General features: G+C 43.0%; 1 protein-coding gene across 2 annotated transcripts in view; it reads right to left on the bottom strand.

Annotated features, from left to right (window-relative positions):
• LOXL2 (lysyl oxidase like 2) overlaps positions 1-14,462 on the bottom strand; it is a 163,247-nt gene that overhangs the window by 29,135 nt on the left and 119,650 nt on the right. For both annotated transcript variants that reach the window (XM_036752881.1, XM_036752882.1), the window contains one exon: positions 3,043-3,210. In XM_036752881.1, the coding sequence (XP_036608776.1) occupies positions 3,043-3,210 (168 nt within the window). The remainder of the gene's footprint in view (positions 1-3,042; positions 3,211-14,462) is intronic.

Genomic DNA, 14,462 nt, shown 5'->3' with positions numbered 1-14,462 from the left:
TATATCAATGATGTTACTAGTCTGAGCTCTTCCTGGCCCTCACCACCACCACCAAAAAAAAGGAAAGAAAAAGGACAAATGAGGAGGGAAGGAGTGCTAATTGCTAAGGGCATCAGGGAAGGCTTCCTGGAGGAGGAAGCACCTCAACTGAGCTTCGAAGGAGGCTAGGCATTCTAGACGTGAAGGTGAGTAGGGAGCTCCTTCCACATGCCAGGAAAACCCGGCCAAAGGCATAAGGTGGAATCTAGATGGCCGTGTCTGGGGAAGACAGGTAGGACAGCGTGGTCAGAACGGGGAATCCACTGAAGATGATCAGGCTGCGGCAGTAAGCCTGAAAGGTGGTTTGGAGGCGGCGGGGAAGGCCTCTAAATACCAAACTGAAGAGATTGTATTTTATCCTGGAGGCGCTAGGGAAATAGTAAAGGCTTTAGAGCAGGGGAGTGTGAGATCAGGGCCAGGGGAGGGAGAGCGACTTGCTAGAGGCCGGGCATCCCGTGAGTGGCAGAGCTAGAACACGAACCTGGAACATTCAGTCCCCAGTTCAGGGTCTTTTCCAATATTGCAAGTGAAGGTTATCATCATTACCATTAATAATAATAATAATAGCTAACATTTATACGGCTAAGCGCCTTGGGATTATTATCTCTTTTTAACCTCACAACAGCCCTGGGAGGGAGGGGCTATTATCCGAATTTTACAGATGAGGAAACTGAGGCAAATAGAAGTTAAGTGACATGCCCAGGGTCATACAATTAGTCAGTGTCTAAGTCTGGATTTGAACTCGGGTCTTCCTGAGTCCAGGCCTGGCACTCTATCTACTTCACCAGGTGCTACCTTATTAACTGCTCCAAGTGGCAGTCGATGACAATGACAATTTACCTCAATTCAATCCAACAAATATTTGTTATGTACCCACAATAGCAGACCGTGCGAGGGGCAGCATCACGTGGTGGTGAGAGAGCCTGGCTGGAGTCAGAATGACCCGGGTGCGAGCCCCACCACCAACACATTCTGGCTGCATCACCCCGGACAAGTCACTTAACTTCCCAGTGCCCCAGCAAACTCTGGAATGGTCTAAATTTCAGAGAAGGTGACTATCTGCACTGGTGGAGGACGGTTCCTTACCTGTGAGTTCTCAATAGCAATGGCAGCAGAGGTTTAGTCCCTGTCCCTTATAATAGGGTCACCCATCTAGAGGTGGGAGGAACCTCAGGAGCCACTTAGCCCAACTCCCTCCTTTTACAAAGGAAGAAACTGAGTCCCAGAGAGGGAGACTCGACCAAAGTCACATGGCTAATGCAGTTCGCGGCCATGCCTGACTCTGGTTTTCCCTTGAGGCTGGGGCTGAGCAGGGACCCCCGCCCCAGAGCTGATTCTCACATGGAACACTGGCCGCCCATGAGAGTGAGCACCTTCTCACCTGGGAATCATGAACAAGAAATCTTCCTTCTACTTTGCAGAGTGGGGGAAGCTGACAGGAGGGAAAGGGGGAGTTGGTGAGGTGGAAGCAGACACTTTGGCTTCCCCATTCAAGGCAACTCTACCTACTTTGAATGTATCCTGTATATACACGTCTTTTTGTATGTATGTGGTTCTTTTTTAATGTTCTCTCCCCCATTAGAACGGAGCTTCTTGATAACAGGGATTGTTTTTATCTTGTGTCCCTGGCACTTAGCACAGGGCTTGGCACACAGAAGGTGCTTAATAAATGCTTGCTGATTAGTAGCATGGAGTTCCCATAAGGGGAGCTGGGTGGTAGTGCAATGGACAGACTGCCTGACCTGGAGTCAGGAAGACTCATCTTCCTGAGTTCAAATCTACCTAAGACACAAGTTGTGTGACCCTGGGCAAGTTGCTCAATCCTGTTTGCCTCAGTTTCTTCACCTGTAAAATGAGCTGGAGAAGGAAATGGCAAACCGCTCCAGTATCTCTGCCAAGAAAACCCCAAATGGGGTCATAAGAGTCGGACACAACTGAAAATGATTGAGCCACAACAAGGTTTGCAAAGTGATCTGCCCTCACATAACCCTATGGTGTAACCAGGGCCTCTATGGTTATTCCTATTTAATAGGTTTGGAGAGGCTTGCCAGGATTCCCGGCAGGGACACACCCTCTGAGTGAGCGTCAGGTCTCCGGGTCTGCTGATTCCCAGGCCAGTGATCTTTCTCCCTGCTACGCTGTCAGTGTCCAGCATCATCAAGGCCAGAGTGCGATGGGGCCCTGCCAGCTTGGCACCTCCTCACTGGTCATTCCAGCCACTGTGCGCTTGTAAGCCAGATCGTGGTTCAGGTGACCTCGGCCTCCCAAGATGGGGTGCACCGTGCTCGATAGGGGCTGGGCCGACATGTCTGGCTGTTTTTCTGTTGCCCTGGGAGATGCAGCCTGACAGCAGCTCCTGCTCTCCCCCGCATCCCTCCTGCTGGGGCCAGCTGTAAACAGCATTAACTGAGATGCCACGTTGCATGTGGAACAGCTGTTGCAAGCAGCCTGAGAGCTGGCTGGCCTCATTACCGCATCCCTGCAGCAGGGGAATAGGGAGCTAGAGAGGTGGGAGGGCCAGGGCTTCATGGAGGCAGGACACTCTCCAGCTGTTCCCCATCCTCTGCTCAGCACCCAGCCTCATCCCCTAGCTCAGCCTTTGCAAAATCACCAAAGCCACACCCCCTCCTCCCTCAGCCTCCCCTCTGGTCTCTGTTTGCTCCATCCCCAGGAAAAGCTGGGGTGAGAATCCAGAGCTGGGAATGTGTCCTCAGCAGCTTCTTGTTTGACAAAGGCGTCTAGGATCATAGTTATGGACTAGAGATGCAGAGGTGGAAGGCTACCTCAGAGGCTAATTTACAGATGAAGAAACTGGGGCCCAGAAAGGATTTACCTAAGGTCCCACAGGTAGTAAGGGGCAGAGCCAGGATTCAAACTCGGGTCCATTGACCCAGACTTGTCTCTCAAGGAAAAGAGCTGGACCTTGAACCAGACCCAGAAGAGTTGGGCAGGATTTAGACAGGCAGAGAGGTAGGGGACTCCAGGGAAAGGTTTGGTTCCTACCTGGAAGGCGTTACTGGCAAAGCCAAGGCCCAGCTGTCGGCAGACCACCATGGCTTCCACGACGCCCCAGTTCTCCCCGCACACGGTCCCCCACTTCAGCGTCCCATTTCGCTCTACCAGCACCTCGACGCGGCCCTCGTAAGGGTTGCGGCCCCCGCTCAGGCGCAGCTGTGGAGAAAAGGAATCCGGTCACTGGAGAAGGGGGTGGAAAAGATGGCCCAGAGGGCAGGGAGGGATGTCTCTCAGAAGGCTCCTTCTGGTCTTTCCACTCTCCTCTCCAGGCTTTCCCAGGAGCTCAATCCAAATACTGGGACATAGTCTAGACCTGCCATCATGCCCCTAAGTCTGAGAACAGGGTGGGAAAGGGGGATGGCAGAAACATATGAACAATGCACGGGGAGGGTTGTCTACTAGGACACTGCTTCTTTCCCCCACCCTGGACACACACACACACACACACCCCACAACACACACACATTACACCATACACATGCCACACCACATACACACATACATGCACATACACCACAACACGCACACACATAAATACCACCATACCACACACACATGCATACACATACACACATACCACAACATACACACATAAATACATAACACACACACACACACACACACACACACACACACACACCCCAATCAGAGATCTAGGACCTTCTTGACAGAATTACTAGTACTCTCCCCATCCCCCCAAACAATGAAGTTTTTGAGTTATTTGGCAAGATCACAGGATTTAGAGCCAGAATCCCTTCATTTTATACAGCAGAAAACTGAGTTCTTGGGTCACACTGGCAATAACAGTGATAACTAACACACACACATAGACCTATGTGTATATAATTTATGTATATACACATGTAATATGTACACGTGTTCATACACATGTATATCTACAGACGATCCCCAAAGTCTCCAAACTTTAAAGTGCACTAAGATTTTTGGGACACCTGTAGACACACATGTAGGCACGTATGAATGAATGTACATATATCACTAAAGTTTAAAAAGCATTCTACAGGCATCATCTCATTTGAGGGATAGGGATAGGACTGAACCTTTTATTTCATTGGTAAAAGAGACTCCCCAATGAGGAAACCCCCTCTAACAATACTGGGCAGCTCCCTCGCTGCGACTTAAAAGTCTTAGAGAGTAACTTAGAGCCCTAAGGTTAAATGACTGGCCTAGGGTCCCGCGGCTGGGATGTGCTAGAGCTAGGACTGAAACCAAGATCTTCCTGGCTCAGAGGCCAGCTCTACTGAACTCCCCTGCTTCCCAGTATCACAATAGGTGGCATTTACACGGCACATTCAGGTTGGCGAAGCACTTCACAAAATCTCATTTGATCGTCACAATGACCCTGGGAAGCGAGTGCCATTATCATCCCATTTTACAGATTACCAAACTGAGTCTGAAAGGAGTTTATTTATCCTGCACAGGCTTGAATAAGGAGATATTTGTTGTTTTCGTTTGGCCTGGAAATGAGATCTCATCCACTTAGGGGAGTCCTAGTGAAGAAACTGTGGTCACACACATAACTAGGATGTGTCAGAGGCAAGACACGAAACTAGACCTTCCTGATTTCCAAGCTGGCCCCTCTCTACTACTACACATTGCTGGCACTTTACAGATGAGGAAACTGAGGCTTAGGAAGAGGAGCAGAGTGTTGGGTGAGATCAGAGGACACGCGTGGTACGGATGAAGGAAGGCTGGGAAGGTCACCTCTTACAACTCTCGCCCTCTCCTTCCCATATAACCCGGAATGTCCTTCCTGCCATGTATCTGAAATTGATGCCCTTGGGGTGCGGCATTTCATGCGTTCAGCACGTCCGAGTAGAGATGTTGGTGTTCAATTCAACAGTCATGTATGAGAACCTACTATGTGTCAGGCACAGGGGATAAGAGTGCATGATATGGCCCCTGACCTCAGTGGAAGTAATAACCCGAAAATATGTACAGAGAAGCTATAGACATGGTAAATGGGAAACAACCAACAGAGAAAAGGCACTGGCACTAAGGGGGACCAGGAAAGGCTTCCTGCGGAAGGTGGGATTTTAGCTGGGACATGAAGGAAGCCAGGAGGCAGAGATGAGGAGGAAGAGCATTCCAAGCATGGGACGTTGGGATGCGGATTTAATTGAATTTCTTTAGCAGCTCAAGAATCCATGACCTTTCCCATCTATTCCCTTCTCTCTACTCACAAGGTCACCCACCATCTTATTTCAGGTCCTTTGCTCCTTGACTCCTCCCTCTCTCATCATCCACATACAAGCTCTGCAGCATCTCTCCAATTCATCCCCCTGACACTGCCTGCACCCTGGTCCATGCCCTCATCACCTCCTGCCTGTCGTATTGCAATAGCTACTGGGGGGATCCGCCTGCCTCAAGGCTCTCCCAGGTCCAGTTCACCCTCCATTCAGCCACTAAAGTGTAGGTCTGACTACATCACACGCACACACACATACACACACACACACACACACACACACACATACACACACACTTAACAAATTCCAGTGGATTCCTATCACCTCCAGGATCAAATACAAAATCCTGCTTGGCTTCTAAAGCTCTTCATAACCTAGCCCCCTCCTGTCTTTACAGATTTCTTATGCCTTATGGCCCTACCCTCACCCCCACATGCTCTTTGATTCTGTCACATTGGCTTCTTGGCTGTTCTTCAAACAAGATACTCCATTTCTTGGTTCCAGGCATTTTCCCCAGCTACCCCCATGCCTGGAATGCTCTCCCTCCTTATCTCTGCCTCCTGGCTTCCTTCAAGTCCCACCTTAAGTCTCTCCTTCTCCAGGAAGCCTTTCCCAATCCTTGGATTCTAGTGCCTTCACTGTTGATTAGTTTCTATTTATCCCATATAGTTTGTCTATACATCATTTATTTGTATGTTGTTTCTCCCCTTGAGACCAGAGACTGCCTTTTGCCTTTCTCTGTATCCACAGCCCTTAGCACGGTGCCTGCACATAATAGGTGCTTAATAAATGCTTATTGACTGTCTCTTGCCTGAACTGCTGCAATAACCTAAATAGTCTCCCTGCTTCAAGTCAATCAGTCACTCGTCTCTCCCATTCATCTTTCAAACAGCTGCCAACATACACTCTCAAGTTTGGCATTTAAAGCCCTGAACAAGCCGGCTCCAGCTACTTTCCCAGCTTTAGTTCATATTACTTCCCTTTATTTACTCTACGATCCAATCAAATTGGCTTTCTTGCAGTCCTCACATGGGACTCTCCTCCTGTCTCCCTTTGCACTGGCCTGCCATGCACTTCCGTCTCATCTCCATCTCTTGGAATTCCTGGTTCCCTTTACAACTAAGCTCACGTGCCACTTTGTACCTTTTCCTGATTCCCCCTCCCCACCTAACTTACACTGCCTTTACCTTGTTTTGAATTTTATTTTTTGTTTATTTTGTTTGTATGCTGTGGATTTGTTTCTTTTGTTGCATCATTGTATTTATTTTGTTATTATTTGTGTTTCATTATTTACTTGTTGCTATATTCAGTATATCATTTTAGTATGTACATACTGTCCTCCCCAATAGAATATAAGCTCCATGTGGGCAGGTTCTTATTCATTTTTGATTCTGTATCCACAGTGTAGCTCTGCAGCTATACATGTACAGTGCCTGGGACATAGTAAACATTTAATAAATATTTGCTGATCAATGAAATCAATTTATCGATTACATCAATTTCATCAAGGGTCCCATGTGTAGACTGATACAGAGAATAACCTCCTTTCCCACAGGAAATAGTTTTCATAAGCAGCCATGGATGAAACAACTCAACCCTTCATGGTCAACCCGGTGGGATAAGCCTTTGCACACCAAGATGGAGCTTTGGAGATAGACATCCTTGGAAGAAGGGCTTTGTCAAAACCCTTTTCTGCCTCTGCAGACAGTGCCTGGAGAACCCAGGATCACTTCTAAGGTGTGATGGGGTATGGAAGAAGAATTTTAGTGGAGGGGCAGCTACCTTGCATAAGGTACCCTGTTTCCTCTCTTTAGTGTTCTTTTCATAAGAAGCAGTTAATCATGAAAAGGGCACAAAAAGGAGTTTTGTATAAAGGAAGACATTAACTGTCAAAGGGAGTGGAATGTTGCCCCTGTTATGGAGAGGCATATTGATATTGAATAGCAAGTAGAAAAATAACCTTGTTTTGATGTAAACTGTTAAAATATGTTTAGGAAGAAACAGCCTTCAGATGGGATTTTGGACACTTTTGGTGAGGAAATTATCTACGCGGTGGATTGGAGGACTTGGATTTCTTTTTTAGTAATGTGGCAGGATGCCTTGTTGTATGGGGACAGTTTAATGTTATGAACAGGCAGAGACAGATCTTCTACTTATCAAAAACTAGAGAAATATGAATATGAAGAAACTTTCTCGTGGGCACCAAGGTAGAGACAACTGTGTAGTTGCAAAGCATGATAACATGTTAGCTACTTTGCAGAGAACTATTTTATTACTAAAGAGAGTAAAACTAAGAAAATGAGATATCATAAAAAAACATCTAAAGATAGAGGCATGATTGACAAAGAACTATAGAGCTGAGAGGAGAAATCTGGGGAGTTATGACTTAAGTAAAAGGTATCAGTAAGAGTTGGGGGCTGTCATTTAAGCCACTGCACCTTACCTACTGTAGTGAGGGAACAGCAGCAGAATGGCAAGAGGTGACAGAGAGCAACAACAGTGGAAATGGAAGATGGGGAGAAGCTTTGAAGGAGGTTAGAAGCAGTCATATGAAAATATCTTAAAAATCACACCAAGACAAACAGACAAAATAAGCAACGATAAGAAAAGTGTAAATACAATAAAAATGCTATGGAGAAAAAAAAAGAATTAATGCAGCAAAAATGCATAGATAGAAAAAGAAAGCTCATAAGCCACCCCAAGAGGCATCTTCAAAAACAAGATATAAAAAATTTAAGGGAATTAAACAGGGATTAACGCTGGTTAGAAAGTCACAAGAGCAAATTGAAGATTTAAAAAAAATTACATGAGGAAATGAAGCTAAAATTAAAAGGTACTTAAAAGAGATCTGGAGAATATAACAAAGAAGATGACTGCTATGAAATTTAAAATAGAAAACTTAAGGTAATAGTATATGTAATAGAGAAATAAACATTGGAAGCATTCTCACTAAAAACAGGTATAAAACACAGATGACACCATTTCAAAATAGTCTTTAAAATGTTAGTAGTAGCATTTTTATCTAGACATATGATTCTATAGATTTAGAGATGGAAGAGACCTCAGAAGTCATCTAGTTTCATACTTGAAGCAGTTGTTTCAGTAAGCAGGACTAACTCTCATTTTAAGATTTTAGTATCAACACATTAGGTTAAAAAAACTGCTAAAACATCTTAATAGATTTTGGAGGTTTGAAAATTAGTCATTTTAAGATGGCAGTGGAGAACTTCTGGGACTTTGGGTAATTCTAGGAACTTACCCCCTTCTGAAATATTTTAGTGAGTTTTGGGGTACCACCCTGTATAATTTGTTTTAAGGAAAAATAAGAATTAAATTCTCTCATAGTTTCAGAGGTAAGCGGAACTTAGACCACTTTTCCCCTGAAGACTGATAGACTTATTATTTCAGTGTAATGAAGGAAGGCAGCTAGTTTGAAATTAATCCCAGAGTGAAGAGAGAAAATAGGTATACATTTTGCACTTTATAGCCACCTCTTGTTAACACTTCCTTGGCCATGATAAGGTTGTTTAAATCAAGGACCCTTTGAACTCTCCCCATCCCAGCTCAGCTGATCCCTATCCCAGATCAGAGACCACCTGTATTTTCTCCCCCTCTGATCCTGCTAACCTCTTTTATCTCAGATCAGTTTTCCAAATAAAAGTGTTGAACAACAACAAAAATATGCTGGAAAAATACAGGGAAATGAGTTACATTCTGATCTCAAAAAAATTATTAGCTATGTGATCTTAAGCAAGTTATCTCTGTTTGCCTCAGTTTCCTGATCAGTAAAGAGGAAAACAATACTGGTACTCACCTCCCAGGATTGTTGTGAGGAAAAATTGATATAATGATTGTGAAGTGCTTAACACACTGATGGCATATAATAAGCACCATAAAATGGTGACTATTATTAATATTACTATTATTTCTTTAATTGAATATAATTGCAAATTGGGTTTTAGATGTAGATAGTATAAAATGCAAAAGGTAATAAGGTAATGATTTCTACGTAGGATAATTTGGAAATGCATTTGGTTGAATCAATGTCATCTGACTAGTAATAAGCTTGTTTTATGTTTTAAATATGCGGTATTGTGTATGTTATTACTGCATTTCTAAATTCTCTTATATCGTGAAATTAGAAAATCATTGCATCAGAAATGCTATTAGAAAAAACCAACTTTTATATGGATACTGTTAGATTATGGGCTGAGCTTTTAAAATAATACGATAAAAATAGATTTTTGTAAACTGTCGAGTATTTAATGGAGTATATTTTATTTTTAAAAGATAACAATAAAGTTTACTGTAATAAAGAGTGAGTTTCTATTTAGAGAATTTTTGGTTGTCATTTGTAAAAATTATGAAAATGTATAGCGTGGTTTAAAGATGTAACTTCAATATATCCACATGAGTCAACTCTCAGGTATTTGCTATATATCTGAAACCCCTGAATGTGGTTAGTTTATTATAAGTAAAGGATAAATTAAATGTAACTGTTAGGGAAATATGAGAAAATTAATAGTATTCAAGACCTAAGTTGTGGTTAGTGAAATTTTGCTATTTGAGGTAAAAACTCAGCACTATAATTTATTGTTTTGACTTTTGATTACAGGTATGGTTGTCTGAGTTGTCATGTAGCCAGTAGTGGAAAATGGCATGTGCTGCAGTCTGAGAACTGCTAAAGGTAGATGTCTGTGCCTGGGAAAAGTTTTGGGGATAGCTTTGGCATGGCCTAAAGTAAGAGCCTCTTGACTCAGTTTCCCCATTCTGCTATTTCCTTTTGGAACAGGAAATTTCTCCACCTGGTTAATCCTGAGACTGGTTTTTGATACCCTGTGACTACATGACTGGCTTTCAGCTATTACTTGTGCCTGGAATCAAAGAGAGTTACCGGAGTTTTTCCCCTTATGATATATGACATTATAATAATTATGTCCTTCCTTTTCCCTCCATAGCAAATTTCTATAATAAGGGCATGTGAGCAGTAGAAGATTTGTAAGTACAATACTAAATCTTTTAATTAATAGGTTGATATTGGGACATTTCTGAGTTACTGTCATAAGAAGCAAGTTTGAAAAGTATTACAATTTTAATCTATATTTGTGTTTGAATTATAATATGAGGCTAATATCCTTCTAAATGGAGAATTAGAGTAAGTAATGAGAGAAAATTATAATGTAAAAGTTTTCTAATTAAGTGGAATAGTAAGTTTTGAGAAAGCAAGAGGTTTAGATTTTTCCCCCTAAGAACTATATACATATAAATTATATACATATGACTAATTTCTAAATGTATCTAGCATTGAAGTTCTGAGTTTTAGTAATAAGTTCTCAAAATTGGATTAATGATTTTACATATAAAATTGCATTGATAATTGTAAAGAAGGTAAAATTATTTTCCCATTTTAAAACATCTGTCAATTTATTTAAAAGACAGAAGTTTGTACAGTTAGATCCTCATGAATTTTTTTAAAGATTCTTATATCAGGTGCAGGATTTAGGTAAAGGTAGAAACAGCCTGTGTTATATAAAAAACTGAAATTCTCTGAAGTTTTGAGATTGGAAAACCAACTTTAAGAGATTATACAAAATTGTACTGTCTTGTTTCTAGCAGAATTATCTTGGAACCTCTACGACTGACTTGGAACCAGAGAAGCAGAGCCCCCTTCAGAGCTTCCCTGAGAATGAGGTCTATTCCGGAATGCCCAAGAAGATATCCAGGGAGCAGACAATCACATGGGACATCTGGGACTCAAAATGTGCTGATTAAATAGCCATTGGAGATGGGTTACTAGGATACTAGGAGACTTGATGTTAATTAATATTGATGGTTATTGTTTGGCTTTGCCCTTTTGTTTCATGATGTTTATGATAAAGTTTTCTTCATTACCTTGATGAAATGTAAATCTCCCTCTCAAAAACTTATCTCTTTTTAAGTTGTTTGATCTGAAATTCTGATTATAAATATATGAAAAACTCTATAGATGTGGCCTATAGATAAGTGATCCATGGGAGTAGCCTTCCTACTCCCCCATAAATCAGAAAGAGGAATTGAGGGGATTGGAGCAGCAAGTGGTAGTGGGAATTGGGCGAACCACACTGACTCCATCTTGTGACTTATTTCTGAAGCTAGCTCAGTTCCCTTTCTATTCAATTGTGGATCTAGTCCAATTTCTGTCTTGTGAGAAAACTTTTCTCAGTTGTGGGAATTGGAAGAAAACCTTATTGTATTGTTTGAACCTAGATCACTATGGCTGGAATGCTAGACCACCTGAATCTGCTGTTTAGAGACCTTTAGCCAAGGACCTCAGTCACCCTGAACAGAAGCCCAGTCAGATCCAAAAACTGATGTAAGGAGTTTTCTCATAATCGTACATCTCAAGCAACCCATATGTCTCATCTGAAAACTGGCCCCATAGTGGTCAATTGCTTCCATGTTCCTTAGATTGTTTACAGACCTTGGAGGAAGGGGGACACCTCTTTTTCTGAATTCAGAGAATTGCATGGATTTGCTCTCCCTTCCCAACGAGGAAAGCCCCTCATCTTTCATCCAATTAGAACTCAGACTACTCAATATATTGTTTCTTTTTAATTAATTGCCCTTACTTCATTGTTTTTTAATGTATAAAAGTCTGTCTCCCCTGTATTCAGGGCCCAGCACTAAGCTAAGGAAGGGGTCCGGTTCCAGGTCGTTGGAACTCATTGCTTAATAAATTGATACGCTCAGAAAAGCAAAGCTTTGTTTCCTTAGTCATTTCAGCTTTCACCTGCCACATTCTTTGAAACTTAACTCAAGCACTACTTTCTGTTAAAATTTTTGACATATTGAGAGCTTGGTATGAGAGTGTATTCCTTATTTTAAGCAGTCATTTGACTTTTGTCATTACTGAAAAGAGCAATGTGGCAGAGTAGATAGAGATCTGGACTCAAAGCCAGGAAGACCTGGGCTCGTCTCGCATATGTATTGGCTGGGTGACCCTGGGCAAGTCACTTAACCTCTCAGTGTTCTAGATAACTTTGCAAGACTATACATTGCAGAGAAGGGGCTAACCTTTGTTAGTTGAGGGAATTTCCTCCTCTGGGAGTCCTTCATAACAATGAAATAATAGGTCCAGCCTCTGTCTCTATTTCTTTTGGTTATAAAGTGCATAACTATTTAAATTTCAAAAAGCATTTACATCGTATACAATTTTAAGAAAGGAGGCTGGGAAGGAAGAGCAGTTAGTTGCCGAGCTCCACTGGGTATAACTTGGCTCCAATTTCCAGAAGGCCCATGCTAGTGGCCTTGAATCAGTCAGTCAAATGACAAGCATTTATTAAGGCTTTCTATGTGCCAGGTACTGGGTGCTGGATACGTACAGGGAGGCAAAACCCAGGTCCTGCCCTCAAGAAGCTCACGTTCTAATGGAGGAGGCAACATTCAAATGATGAGGTACCTAGAAGATATATACCAAATGGGGACAAGTGGACATTGGCAGGGATGGCATGCATAGTGGGAGGGACTAGGAAAGGCTTCCTACAGCAGGTGGACATTGAGCTGAGTCTTGGAAGAAACCAGGGGATTCCAAGAGGCAGAGGGGCGGAGGGGTCTGCTCTGACTTTGAAAAGGTAGTAAGGACAGGAACACTAGCCTCCTAGCCTGGAGACCTGGCTTCCAATCTGAGCCCTGATGCTCATTAGCTCTGTAACCATGGGCAAATTTCTCTGCCTTTGCTCAGGGCTCCCCAGACTGTAAGGTTCTTGAGGGCAGGGATTGTTTTCAGCTTTGTCTCTGAATCCTCAGTGTCTGGCATGTAATAGGCATTTGGCAAACGCTTATTTAACAGAATTGAATTGGACTGAATATGTGAAAGCCTTAGAAATGAGAATGTTAATGTTCTGTAGCCTTTGACCAAGGAGTCAGGAAGCCTCATCTTCCTGAGTTCAAATCTGGCCTCAGATACTTCCTAGCTGTGTGACCCAGGGCAAGTCACTTAACCCTGTTTGCCTCAGTTTCCTCATCTGTAAAATGAGCTGGAGAAGGAAAAGGCCAACCACTCCAGTATCTCTGCCAAGAAAACTCCAAATGGGGTCACAAAGAGTCAGACACGACTGAAAAATCACTGAACGGTGACAACTGAAAGCTCGGTCCACTGGGCCTCCAAGAAGGTCAGCCAGGGACTTCTGGGCCTACCCCCTGATCTCTGGCTTCATCTTCATTTCACTTATGAATCAATCAACTAACAAGCATTTATTAAGCACCTATTCCAGGCAGTGTGCTAAGCATATATAAAGGAAGGCAAAAACCCTAGGCTCTGTAGCCTCGAAGGAAGGGTGGAAGGAGAGAGGAAGGAAGGAGGGCTAATTTTCTTCAAACGTTTTGCATTTCTTTATCTTTCTATCCCCTTGGCTTTCTCTAGCAGGGCTATGGGATCTTTAAATGGAATGAAAAATACAGAATGCTAACTAGAAAACCCAAACCCTGCCTATGAGCTGGGCACACAGGAAACCCATCAGTGTTTTGATATAAGGCTGTGGTTACGTGGTCTCAAACTTATTTTGTGGGGTGGATGATGCCATGCAAATGTTAATTCTAAGGGAAACATGAGGACCTTCCAACATAAATCCCACACGTGTGCTTAGTCAGGGCCAAGTCCTGAGCTCAGGGGTGAAAGAGGGTTCAGTGAAGACCCAGAGAGACATCAAAGATGGCTGCCTTCATCTGGTCAAATCATCATCTGCTCCCCTCCCCTCTTCCAGCTTGGGAGGCTCAGAAATCTTCTACTTCTGCGATCAGTTGTTAAGAGATAGCCAAGGTATCCCGATCCAAGCTTTTCAGTGTTTTCCAGAATCTTGGAGATAGATAATTTCCCAGTGAATCTTAGAGAAGGTAGTTCGACCTCTTCATTTGACAGGTAAACAAAACAGAGGTCCAGGGATTTGTCCAGGGTCACATTTCAATTCTCTGAATTCCTGCCTCAGCCTTCTTGTTTCTCTTTTACAAAATCACACAGAAATCCACTCTATAAGAAAGCACTCTCCATGTATATGACCATCACTCAGAGCTGGGAAAGGCCTCAAGGGCTGACTCCCCTCAGCTTACAGATGAGAAAACCGAGGCCCAACAAGGCTACAGGATCATAGACCCAGAGCTAGAAAGGACCTCAGAGACCTGCTAATCCAAATCCTTCACTTTACAGATAAAGAAACTAAGGAC

Source organism: Trichosurus vulpecula, chromosome 3, assembly GCF_011100635.1.
Source record: "Trichosurus vulpecula isolate mTriVul1 chromosome 3, mTriVul1.pri, whole genome shotgun sequence".
NCBI lineage: Eukaryota > Metazoa > Chordata > Mammalia > Diprotodontia > Phalangeridae > Trichosurus > Trichosurus vulpecula.
The sequence above is the reverse complement of the archived record's forward strand: the minus strand, read 5'-3'. Positions and strand labels throughout refer to the sequence as shown.